General features: G+C 38.3%; 1 protein-coding gene across 1 annotated transcript in view; it reads left to right on the top strand.

Moving 5' to 3' along the window:
- The window catches only part of USP40 (ubiquitin specific peptidase 40), a 64,675-nt gene that overhangs the window by 12,577 nt on the left and 38,647 nt on the right, over nucleotides 1-13,451 (top strand). Inside the window, 8 exon segments of the mRNA XM_042480190.1 lie at nucleotides 1,005-1,118; nucleotides 1,248-1,412; nucleotides 3,336-3,482; nucleotides 5,574-5,717; nucleotides 8,274-8,402; nucleotides 9,277-9,378; nucleotides 10,617-10,724; nucleotides 12,224-12,533. Coding sequence (XP_042336124.1) covers nucleotides 1,005-1,118; nucleotides 1,248-1,412; nucleotides 3,336-3,482; nucleotides 5,574-5,717; nucleotides 8,274-8,402; nucleotides 9,277-9,378; nucleotides 10,617-10,724; nucleotides 12,224-12,533 — 1,219 coding nt within the window.

Raw genomic sequence — 13,451 nt, 5'->3', positions numbered from 1 at the left:
TCTCTTCCGGCAGGCCTTTCCAGATTAACCATCCCGGCCCAGGTTCCCAGGTTCCCAGGTTCCCTGATTCCCTCATTCCTCCCGTGGCCCCATCTTAGAGATGGTTGAGGATCAACAGAGGGATATCAGGGTTTTTAGTTTTAATTGCTGTTTTTATCCTTGATATTGTATTTTTAATATGTTATACTATTTAATACTGTCTTAAGGGGGGGAGGGATAAAGTGTTTTTAATTGTCATATTTTATATTTTACTGTTGTTAACCGCCCGGATTGGTTTGCCAGAGGGCGGTATACAAATAAATATTATTATTATTATTATTATTATTATTATTATTATTATTATTATTATTAGAAAGAGAAAATGTGTTACAAGGTGCCAGCGTGTGGGTCTGGCAGCTGTCTTGAAGCTTACCTGTGTGCTCTTGGTGGTTTGCAGCAGAGTAGAAAGGGTATGACAGTGACAAATCCACATGGAGACCTTTTGTGTGTAGTAACTGCTGTGTGGATGGGATTTCAAATGGTACTCATAGGTGGTACTATTTTTTTGTGTGGAAGCTGTTTTTGGATGAGACTTTTTCTTTCTTTTTAAAAAATATATCATCTAAAATCCACATAAGATAATACAGGAATAAGACAAAAAGAGGGAGGGGGAGGAAATTATCACATTGACTAAAATAATGCAACAAACATACAGAATGTCTGTTTGTTATATAGAATGGCCAAGTTTTTAATGATGAGAATCTTCACTTGATAGTAGACATTAACAAAAGTAAAGTTCACTAAATGTGTGATCTGATCAAAATCAAACATACTTCAGTCTAATGGGAAGAGATGAGCCATCATTACTACATTCCCATTAAAATAAATGGAATTTTAAAAGTATCTACTTTTGTTTGGATTATGCACTACATTTCTGGGTGTTTGTTGATTAGTTTCTGCTTTACTTTAAATGTTGTTTTCATGTTGAAAGGAGTATTTTAAAGTATGCTGTCATTTTTGTTTAGGTTCGAATAATCCCCTTACAGCTGCAAAGATTGTTTGCCCAGCTTTTGCTCTTAGATCAGCATGCTGCATCCACAACAGACCTCACTGACAGCTTTGGATGGAATAGTAATGAGGTACAATATAGCAATGCTCACAGGATTTCTTTGTGTTACATAAAATGTATTATCTTCTTCTTCAACATTTCAATTTCACACAATTTATTTTAAAGCAATAAAGTTTTGTTTGCTTTTCCTTTCTTGCAGGAAATGAGACAACATGATGTGCAGGAGTTAAATCGGATTCTGTTCAGTGCTTTAGAAACCTCCCTTGTGGGAACTTCTGGCCATAATCTTATAAACCAGCTGTACCATGGGACAGTTGTTAATCAGATTGTCTGCAAAGAGTGCAAGAATGTCAGTGAGAGGCAGGTAAATCCTTAGGCAAATGAAACAGTTGATTTCCCTCTGACTATCAAGTAAGGTGTACCTGTAAAAATATACCATGTTGGCCTGTTACAGACAGCCAAAATAAAGCTGCTTCGAGTCACAGTGGAGGTATGGTGTTTCAATGATGCATGCGTCCTAAGAGTCCAGAAGTTGCACCAAAGCCACGCTCCAGCCCTAAGGACTGGAGTGCAGCTTTGGTGTGGCTTCTGGATTCTTAGGACGCATGCATCATTGAAACACCATACCACCACTGTGACTCGAAGCAGCTTTATTTTGGCTGTCTGTAACAGGCCTATGTCTCTTTAAGTTTGATTACCCAAATATTGCTCTACAGAACATTATCAGATGTTTAATCAAAGTCTCTTCAAATAGTTGCTCTGTCACAATGAGTCAGCTTTCATGATCTAGCATGAATAGATTTTTGATCATTTGAAATGTACCAGTAGGTTTCTGCATTTGCAAACAAGTGAGTCACATTTCCAACCTTTTGATTGTCCCTTTTCTGAGCTGAAGCACAAGCTAGCTTGTGCATTAAGCAATTCAGTATTATTATTTTTAAAAATGCACACAAACTTCTCTCATATGTTCAGAAAATAACATCTTGTTATTCCCCCCCCATATTTTTTATTTTCTCACAATCATTCACACTTTATATTCCATATAAAAACATATAAAATGCAATAACATATTACAACATACATTTCCACTCCCCCCTATCTCTTCCCACACATTACTATCTCTTGGTTTAACTTCTTAAGAGCTACAACATCTTACATTAAAGTTTAGTATTAGATATTTGAAAATGATTCCTTTGTCTTAAGTCCAAATAAACAGTCACATTTGTCTAAATATTTTTCAACAAATTATACAATTTCATTTGACGGTCTAGTTTAGGCCACATGGCAGGAAATAAATGTTAATAATTTTTAAGTGTTTTTTGTCAGCATATGTCCCTAGCATCTCTATTGCCAGAATGACCAGAATAGCATGCTGTAATGTACTGCTATATTTTAATTAACATATTATAAATTAAATATGTAAAATATTTCAGAATTTTTAAAATATTGAGAGGAGAAGATATATTTAGTTTTTCATAATTTGCTCTCCAGTCTGACATATGACTTTTATTGCTAAACTATAGACACTGACACAAACTACTGTATATATTCATGCATAAGTCTAGAAATTTTAGTCAAAAAATTGACTCCAAAAACCTGAGTCGATTTATCCATGGGTCAATGTAAGTACTGAACTTTAACCTCATTTAAAAAGGAACCATGCCCTGGAGAGAAGCAAGAGCATAATCTGTCTTGGATGCATTGACCACCCCCCCCCCCAATTCTCTTATCCATCCTCTTTTAGGATGAACACAAACAGTTGTGCCTGCTGGAATTTTGTAAATTTGTTTGACATTGTTTTCCTTGCTTAATCCTTTAGATCCTTTGTTAAATGCCCCTAAGTTTTACCCTCGACTTATCTATGGGTCATATCAAAATCCATTTTTTGGCCTCAAAACCTACCCTTGATTTATACATGAGGTTGACTTATAGTCGGGTATATATGGTATATATTTAATGAGATGATACATGAATGAACTGCATATGGAGTTATTCTGTACAAAAAAGCATGTAAATCAGAAAATCTTCCATTAGCTTTACTTTCCCATTTCAACCAAATGAGGAGACAGTGGATGACAACTTTGGAACATGCCAGAGGATCATGTCAGCTACAAATGGTGGTTTAGTATCCTGATTTGTTCCAAAGCTGTAAGCCATGTTCCTCTTGTATGGTTGCCCTTAAAAAGATTGTATTTTTTGTAATGTTGGCATTATCTTTGATGTGATATCTTCGATTGATATTTAAAAAGAGAACCCTCCATCTCACTCCTTCATTGCTACTTTATAGGAGGATTTCTTAGATTTAACAGTTGCTGTGAAGGATGTGTCTGGTTTAGAGGAAGCCTTATGGAACATGTATGTGGAAGAAGAACATTTTGAGAGAGACAACCTATATCGATGTGGAGCATGCAATAAACTGGTTGAAGCAACAAAGGTAATATTTTACAAGTACCATGTTTCCAAATTAACTTTTAGTGAATCATCTTAAAATACAGGTGCTCATCTTTGTTTTGTACAGAATTCATTTAACTATAGAATCTGTCCTTTGTATTATGCATATACTATTGCACAAGGAAGAAACTAATCATTGCTATTATGGAAGAAATAACCACTGCTCTAATCAGCTATAACCTCAAAAGTGAATGGTAGGAGATTTTGTTTGGTTTTGTGGAAATTGATTATTATTATTTATCTTTACAGTGAGCCTTCGGTATCCACTGGGGGTTGGTTCCAGGACACCCTGTAGATACCAAAACCCATGGATGCACAAGCCCCATTATATCCATTGTACTCCTTATATAAAATGACAAAATCAAGCTTTGCTTTTTGGAATTGTTTTGGAATATTTTCAAGCTTTAGGTGGTTGGATCCCTGGATACAGAATCATTTTAAGGAGAGCTGATTATATCTATATCCCATCTTTTCTCCAAGATGGTTTACAAGTTAAAACAAATACCACATAGTTAAAATATATGAAAGAGATGTACATATATTAAGATGTGTAATGTGGGCTTTCACCACTGTAACCCCTTTCCCCATTTCTGTATGGACTCTTCATATTCTGAAAGGTGGGGTTTTTCTCCCTCTTTCTCTCTAAGAGGGGAAAAAACCCCACCTCTCAGAATCATAGATCTACAGCAGTGTTTTTCATCCAGATGTTTGGACTTCAGCTCTAAGAATCTGTGCTGGTGGAGAGTTCTGGGAGTTGAAGTACAAAAGAGCTGGAGGATGAAAGGATGAGAATCCCTAATCAAGAGGGTTGTACAGTTAGATGTTAAAATTAACAGATGGTCATCCAGTCTCTGTTTCAAAACCTCTGACAAAGGAGGTCCAAGTAGTGCTGCTCTTGCTTCATTGAAGGGTATTTAATCCTCAGAAGGGCAGCACAGTCAGTTGCTTTCCTTGTTTTTCTTGTTTTTATAAACTGAGGGCAAGTACTGGTGCTTGTTTTTTTTTATTTTATTTATTAATACAGTTTATGCTCCAGATCCTTCTTTCCCTAACATTTTCTTGCTGTCTTCTGGTTCTGTGCCCTTAGGAACTTTTTCCCAATTGCACATAGGTTTAGCTGTATTTGTGAACATACACTTCTTGAGATGTGGAATTCATTAAAGAGCTGTGTGAGATAAATTATAAGTGAACTGTGATTCACCTACAAATTGTGTTTAAGGATTAAATACAGGCTCTTTGGCCTATTTTCAGTTCTTACAAAGCTTTACCTGCTTCCAGGAATAAGAATCTAAATTAATTTGTTACTCACATCTAAAGGAGAATTGTAGAAACAGTTGAATTTATATTGATTCAAATGGTCTCCTTTAGTTGGTATTAGCAGCTGGATTTAAGCTTGGTTTGATTTTAATGCATTTTGTACAGGATATTTTAATTCTCTTGCTAAGTGCTTTTAATGATTAGAGACAATACACTGCTCCCTCGGGTTACGAAATTAATTCGTTCCGCGGCCGCTTTCGTAACCCGAAAAGCCTTCGTAAGCCGAATTGCCATAGGCGCTAATGGGGAAAAGCCGCGTTTCGTGCGAAAAAGCGCCGAAAAGCACCCAAAAATTTTTTCGTAACCCGAAAAACATTCGTAACCCGGAACAATTATTTCCAATGGGATTTTTTCGTATCCCGGAAATTTCGTAACCTGGGTATTTCGTATCCCGAGGTACCACTGTATCTGTTAGTTTTCATATGTTACCCCTTCTACTTTTACCTGGTAAAATGTATGGTAGACTGACTTCTGTTCTGATACTTTTGCTTTGTGTGTTCTCTCTTTCTTCTGAAACATCCCTATGTTTGTTAGAATTAGAATTGTTAGAATTACCCTTGAATTACCCTTAAATTGTATGCTGACTTTTCATAAATGGTACTGAAGGTCATGGTACTCCTACTAAAAGTAGGAGAATACATACAGTATATAAATATAAAACTGCAGTAAAATTCATAATAAAAAGCAGAAAAACAAATATGTTACTGTATCTTTAAAAGGTGAACACCTTCTAAAAAGCATTCTCATCATTTTGCAGTCCGCTAAACTACGCAAGTTGCCTCCATTCCTCACGATCTCCCTCTTGAGATTTAACTTTGATTTTGAGAAGTGTGAACGATACAAAGAGACAAGCTGCTATACCTTCCCGGTTCAGATAAACCTCAAGCCTTTTTGTGAGCAGGTTGAACTTTCTTTCTCTTTTGATGTCTAAATTTTCCTGTTTGTTTGTACAGCTATTTGGAAATTGCACTGGATTGAATCATTAATGCATGTTTGCACTTCTTTCATAATTGCACAATTTATCCTCAATTAGGGTATGCCCTGGGCTGGTTGTGTGGCATGTATCTTGTTTCTTAGGTTACAAGAAATAGTGTCCCTTAGAACTATTGGCCAAATATTTCAGAGCTCAGGGTAGTGCTGACATGTTTTTAACCATTTCAGGACTTTCCTCCCAGTTTATATGCTGGGAGTAAGTGCATATATTAAAAAATCAGTGGCAATTTTCCTTCAGCTATCATAAACCAGATTGTGCATAGGTTTGTTCTATGGCTGCAGCCAAACTGAACAGATTTAGATCTTCTAAGGCTGAGCCTTGTCATGCTCTTCACAAGCACAGTTGAGGAGTAGGAGCTGATATGGCACAGACGCCACATAGCTTCAGGCTGGAGCACTGCAGTGGTCTAAGACTTTGGCCAGGGGTTGCCAAATAGTCAAATGAAGGAATCATGGTTCACAACAAAGGGAACCATAGATATACATTGATGCAGCATCCTTTAGTGGATTGCTGCATGAGGCATGGAGTTTTGAAGGAAGAGGCAGGAATTCATGACCCACCATGAATGGCCCCAGTCATCTGTTGCATCTGACGCAAAAGAGTGGGACTTGAATATACAAAGTTACACTTGGAACATACAAAGCAGCTCTATAATAATTCAGTCCCAGCAGCAGAGACTACAAACAGGTGCTCTACAACCCTAACTCAGTGAATATTGCACATGGCATGAGGCATTGTCTTTCCTGAAATCCTTCCCTCAGTTTTCAGTCATACCGCAGAGAGTTCAGGATGAGCCCTAACTTGTGATCAGTTGTGATTAGATAACTTGTTTTGTGATTAGGGAACCTCAAATCTAAATTCAAAGCATAACCCCAGAGTAGGAAAAGTGGAAGAAAGGCCCTCATATCTAGATATAACTGGACCAGTCAGGATAAGCACTGTGTTGAACAATAAGCTGACTTCTGAATGGGTCTGCTGGCTCTTTTGGCTCTCCTTGCTCTAAAGATTTGTGACCACCCTATACCCATTTTGCCCAATCAGCCACCTCTGAAGTAGCAGCCAGGTGGGTTGATTGCAGCCTCCTGAATCTTTTCCAGTCTTCCTGAAGACGATGAGGATTAAACCTGAAACTTTCTACATAGAAAGCACAGGTTCTTTTGCCTCCCCCCCCCAGTTCTAATCACATGAACAAAGTCAGTGACTGACTAGGGCTGAAACTTTTACTGAACTGTATCTAGTGGATCCTGAAAGAGAGAGATCAATAACAGGTTCACAGCAAGTGTCCTGTATCTTGAACAGTGGCTTGACAGATGACATGATATCATATGCACTGTAATGTATGCTCCATGTTAGGAAGACCATCCATTACATAACTTCCTCCAGTAGAAAGTGTAGAATTGAAGGGTCCTTGAGTAGGTAGATTGTCAGCCTACGGAGGAAGAGTCAGGAACATCCTGATCACACAAGTGGGTGGGACGAATTCTGTAGCTACGGATTCTGTAGAATAAGTGCTGGGTGGGAGAGAGTATTGGAACAACCAAAGTGTATAGTCTCTGAGCCTGAATGCACAGTACATATTTGAGAAGCAATAAAAGATACATGGCATGAGTGCACAGCCTGCTTGTGCCTCATTGTCCCCCATGCCTCAAGGAAAACTGGGGAGGGGATTACAGTTTCAATATATGTATCCATCCACCTGGAAGTAGAATGTCCTCCCCTTGGAGCCCAAAATCAATGTTGGCCTTATTTCAACACCAAGCCTAAAACCTGGCTGTTTACCCAAGCAATTGAGCCCTGATATTCACAGTTTGGTATACTGCAATGCACTTCTATTTTTAAGTAGGGTTTTGCTTTAAAATTAAAATTTTAAGTTTTCAAACTGTTGTTGTAGTTTTATGGAATTCTGTGTGTGGTGACAGCTTTTTTCCTTCTCTGCACAGCTGGATTGTGAAGTTGCCTGTGTGCAGGTCCTCCCAAGCTGATCGCCACACATGAATACAATTGTACAGAAAAAAGAAGTCCTTTCGATAACCCCAAAATGTTTAAGCCTATTAAGTTTGAGCACTATTATACTACAGTGACTCTCCTAATGTGCGGATCTCAGATCCGCATCCTTGAATATATGCGGAGGGGTGACCTCCGCTATTTGCAATGGCATGTGCATGGGGGCATGTTCCATTGAAACCTATGGAGCTTGAATAAGCACGAGCCTCCATTTTCACGGGGGGGGGGGGGGGTCTGGAACTGATCCCCGCAAAAACGGAGGGCCAACTGTATCTTCAGAATGTTCTTATTCTTGAAGGCAGATTCGGTGCACTCAGTTATACCATAAGCTATGTATATCCCCACACTTCACAACTTTCTATAGCAATAACAGATTTTGTGTGAGTGTGAATTTTTCTTTTCTCTGTCATGGAAAGGATTTTTTACTATATGTACAATATTATTGTATTTTCTTTCTAGACTCAGTTGGATGATCTGGAATTCATGTATGAACTCTTTTCTGTTATAATACACAAAGGTGGCTGCTATGGAGGACACTATCATGTTTATATCAGAGATATTGATGAATTGGGAAACTGGCAGGTGCTAGTAAGTCTGATTGTTTGTCATCTCTCCATATTGTAGTCAGCACTTTCTTAAAATATATTTTGATTTCGGTATTTACAATTATGACATCCCCTCTGAAGCACTTCATATGGGATTATTTAGTTAAGCAAAGATGATTTGTATGAGAGCCTGTTGAAAGGATACTGCTAATGTGTAATATTTTTTAAAGTTACAGAACTAAGGCGGGATATAGACCGCTGAAAAGCGGCCTTCTGGCTCCACCGCCACTTGCAGCGTCCGGGAGCTGCAGCCTTTAAATGGCGCGGCTCCCGGACGCTGCAGAGAAGGAGCGCGGAAATCGCGCTCCTTCTCAGGCCCCGCAAGAGGCACCACGAGTGCCAAAGGGCGCACTCGCGGTGTCACTTCTGGTGCACCATGTGCGGACGCAGAGCGTTCGTTACGTCAAAATGGCGGCGCCCATATGAACAGGGCACTGCCATTTTGTATGGACTGAGTCTGTGATAGGGCAAGGGGCGTCCCTAATGGCGGTTTGTAACCTGCCTAAATCTTTATTTTTCCGGCTCATCATTTTATATATACTATATGACAGAACTGAATCACTAAATGGTAGAGTATGGGGAATTGTAAATATTGGGTATAGAGTGAAAGAAATATGAAAGAAATAGTAAAGTTTGGCAACATGGACCTCTCCTTACCCAGGACAGAGGGAGTCCCATTGCATGACCAGAAATTTGCTTGTGTGGTCAGTATAGATCATGTAAGGCCTGCAATATAGCAATACCTTTTCTCCCCTCCTAGTCCATTAAAAGACTGAAAGGCAGATATGACATCATAGAACTTTCAATTTTGTCTTTGAATTTTTCAATATGATGCTATTTTTTTTGTTTTCCTGTAGGAGGAAGGGCGCTTGAATGATGAAGAGAAAGGTTTGAAACAGACAGAAAATGACGAAGAGAAGGAAAATCCCTTAACAATTCTGAAAAACATATTATTGGAGGTATAGAATATAATTAGCACTCCTTCATAATATTTAAATAGATATTTGTTTTGTTGCTCTGGTTAAAGTGGCAAAATGTTACCATGGCTGCACACTGCAGAAATAATCCAGTTTGACTCCACTTTAACTGTCATGGTGGAATGCTATGGAATTTTGTGAGTTGTAGTTTGTTGTGGCACCAGAGCTCTCTAACAGAGAAGGCTACTAAATGTCTGACAAAACTACAGTTCCAAGAATTTCATAGCGTTGAACCATGGCAGTTAAAGTGGTGTCAAACTGGATTATTTCTGCAGTGTGGATGCAGCCCACATCTTAGTACAGTTTTGAGCCTGAAATGTCTATATTACCTGGATTTCTATGGAGGCATGTTGAAGTAATTGTCAATTACAAAACGTTATAGGTCAAACACTCTGACACATATCTAGGGGTAGCAGTGTTGGCCATACAATAGAGTACAATAATATCTAAAATCCATAAAACAGCAATACTTTTACAGGGCCAACCAAAATATACAAATTACATGTTGCAAGCCTTTGAAGTTCCACTGTCTACTTCATCAGGCAAAGGTGTTAAAATCATACAGGAGAAAGTAATTATTTTTAACCCTTTTTTCTGATGACTAAGCTAGTGGAGCTTCAAAAACTTGCAAAAGGTATTTTGTGCATTTTGGACACTTTGCACAGTTTTCCATGTAGGCCAGCTACTGACTCAAACATGAATAGATATACAAATGGGAATTGGTAGCTGAATGACGTAAAGCCGTGGTACACAAACTTTTTACCTTTGGGACCTCTTTGCATCTACATGTGGAAGTTGCACCCCCTCCCCCATGACATAGTATATGAATAAAAGTACTTTGTTTATTTAGTTGCATATTTTATTTGCACATCCATGTGTATTCATATTTTAACATTTTTAAAGAAATAACATAATTCAAATTAAAACAGTTTTACTTAAATAAATTCAATATTTAACTCAATACATGTGTAAACGATACACACAAAAAGGTTTGGTAAGAAGAAAAGGCACCCCATCATTTGAGAACCACTGGCATATAGAATCAAATCTGCTTTTGCTGCTCACAGTGGGCTGGAGCAGATTAAAGTGCTGTTTCAGAATGTGTATAATAATGGATAATTCATTCTTTGGACTGACCACTTCTTGGGCCACTGTTCATCCACATTTCAGATAATTGTTTTGTTTTCTGCATTTTAACCAGTAATTATCTGATCTTGCAGGAAGAGTGTAAGGAAATACCTATCAATCGCTTGGCACAGAAGGTTTTGGAAAAGAAAAGTGTGTCTTGGAACAAGACGTACCGCAAGCAGTATGGCCCAATCCGGAAGGTATTATTTTACAAAATCCTGCTTATATATAGATAAATTTGTTGTTGTGTGCCTTCAAGTCTCTTCTGACTTACATCACCCCTAAGGCAAGCATATCATGAAGTTCTCTTGGCAAGACATCTTCAGAGGTGGTCTGCTATTGCCTTCCTCCGAAGCTGAGAGAGTATGACTTCTTCAGGTTCATCCAGTGGGTTCCCATGGAAGCCAGAGGGTTCCCAGTGACTCAGATCCAGGTCCCTCAGAGTCCTCCAAGTTCCTCACTGCAGAAATAAAGCAGTTTGCTGCCACCTTAAGTGTCATAACTCATTTTTATGAAATTCTGGAATTTCTAGTTTTGTGAGGTCTTTAGCCTTCTCTGTCAGGGAGCGCTGGTCCCCCATCAAACTACAAATCACAGACTTCCATAGCATTCAGTCATGGAAGTTAAAGTGGTGGCAAATTACTTTATTTCTGCAGTGTGGCAGCAGCCATAGTCCAACACACTCAACCACTACACCCTATTGAATTCCATATGTGTAGTGTAGTAAACCAGGGCATGTATACAATTTACTCCTTTTGATTTATTCAGTGTGTTTTATACAATTCCTTATGCAAGAATATGTCTTGTTCTGTCTTTCATACTGGTCCTCCACATTTGCAACTTTCACTTCTGCTGATTTGATTATTTGCAGTTTTGATTAATATGTTCTCTCTAAGCATCTCTAAATCCTCCAGCGCAATTCTGCTGCATGTTGACCATAGATTTGTGCTGGAGGACCTAGAGGTTCCCAGAAAAAGCACTTCTCTAGGCATTTGTAGATCGTACAGCATGGTTCTGTTGTCAGCTTCTGGCAGATATCCAGTGATTTCATGGAGTTGCACTGAAGGACATAGAAAGATGTTCTTGCAGGGAAAAGGAATAGTGTTTTTTATTTGTGCTTTTTTCACATTCACGGGGGTTCACTCCTAACCCCAACAAATGTGGAGGGACCACTGTACTATATTTCAGACTTGGGAAACATTAGGTTTTTAGACTGTAGCACCTAGAATTCCAAAGCCTGTATGGCCATGTCTGGGAGATGAAGTGTTTACCTGTTCTGTTTTTCCTGGTTTAGCTTCCTATTTTTATTCTGAGGTACTTGAGTGACATGCATTTACCACCTGCAGGGACATTTGAAGTAAAAGCTGCATCATTAAAAATGAAATGAAATTCTAAGTGGCATGAAGTTTAATATGTAAACATTCCGGCTCTGTCTTTGAACAGTTCATCAAACGCATTTGTTTAGTATGTTTTATAGTCGAAGCATAGAATAGGGTTGGGATGTAATACAGCAGAAAAATGATAAGTAGTATGCAAACCCAGAGCACAAACCTGATGTTGAACCATGGTGTAACTCTGCTGTCAATGTATCCAAATTTTGGTTAAGATTTTTATTTCAAGAGAAAATGTCAGTAAATAATAATAGTGTCACTATATGAATTGATTTTTTAAAATTGTCCCCTTCCCCCTTTCCTTTTAGTATTTACAGAACAATTCCCAAGCATTTCTTCTCAGTTCTGATGAAAGCAAAGTTAGGCTGAATGACCAAAACCACTACCTCCATTTTGGATCACCATCCCAAAGCCACTTGCAAAATGAAGATATGAAAATGTCATTGGAAGAAGCATCGACAGACTTAAACAAACATTCCTCTGAATCCCATTGGTTTGATTTGAATGATTCCAAAGTTCAGCCAATCAGAGAAAGAGAGATTGAGAAGCAGTTTCAGGGGAATGAGAGTGCCTACATGCTGTTCTACCGAAAATCCCAAATGATGAGACCATCTGAAGGTACAACAAAATAAAAACTACACATGGTGTTTGGGCTTTTCATATTTTTGTTTGCTCTTCAGCAGTTATGAAACACCATTTTAAGCTTACAGAAAGTTTTAAAAGGAACTGGAGATGTTGTTGTATACTTGTAACTTATTTCCAGTTTACAGTGACCCTACCACAGTGTCTTCTTGGCAAGATTTGTTCAGAGGGTTGTCTTTGCCTTCCTCTGAGTCTGAGAGAAGAGTATGACTTGTCCAATGTCACCCAGTAGGATTCTGTGGGCGAGCGGGGATTTGAACCCTGGTCTCCAGAGTCTATCACTCATCAGTGTACCATGTTGGCTCATATTTACAGAGAGCTTTAAAAGAAACAGTGTAGAAGACCCCTGCTGAAGTAGTTGAAGTAGCTTAGATCTGAGTAGTCTACTGACTTTAGGAGCAAAGTTCTCCAGTGAATATTATGGAGCAGCATTAACAAAAACAAATGTACATATTGAAACAACTAGGATTTTGAGAAAATTATTTCTAGCATTTCTTTGAAAGTTTAGTGGTTACCACAAATGCAATAACAGGTTTTTACTGTATAATTAAATATAATGTTGTGTTCAGTAACTTTATTTTTTAAATCCATAGCAGACACAGTAAACATAGATCAGCAATAGTCATTTATTTGCAAAACATGATATCTCCCCCCCCCCCCCCCCCCCCCCAACCTTTTGGTATTTTCTGCATATTTTCTTTGCTGCCAAGGTAAATGATGCTGTGAGATTTGTGAATAGTACATCATCATTATGTCATAAATACATTGTTAATATATTGCTATCTAAAAGAAGAGAACAGGTTCCTCCCGCTCCATCAAAAGGATATCCATGAAGCTCGTAACTTCAAAGCCTGATAATCCTTTTAGTATAATTGTTTTATAGTTGATACTCAA

The sequence above is a fragment of the Sceloporus undulatus genome, chromosome 1 (genome assembly GCF_019175285.1).
Source record: "Sceloporus undulatus isolate JIND9_A2432 ecotype Alabama chromosome 1, SceUnd_v1.1, whole genome shotgun sequence".
Lineage (NCBI taxonomy): Eukaryota > Metazoa > Chordata > Lepidosauria > Squamata > Phrynosomatidae > Sceloporus > Sceloporus undulatus.
This window is presented reverse-complemented; position numbering and strand designations above follow the sequence as displayed.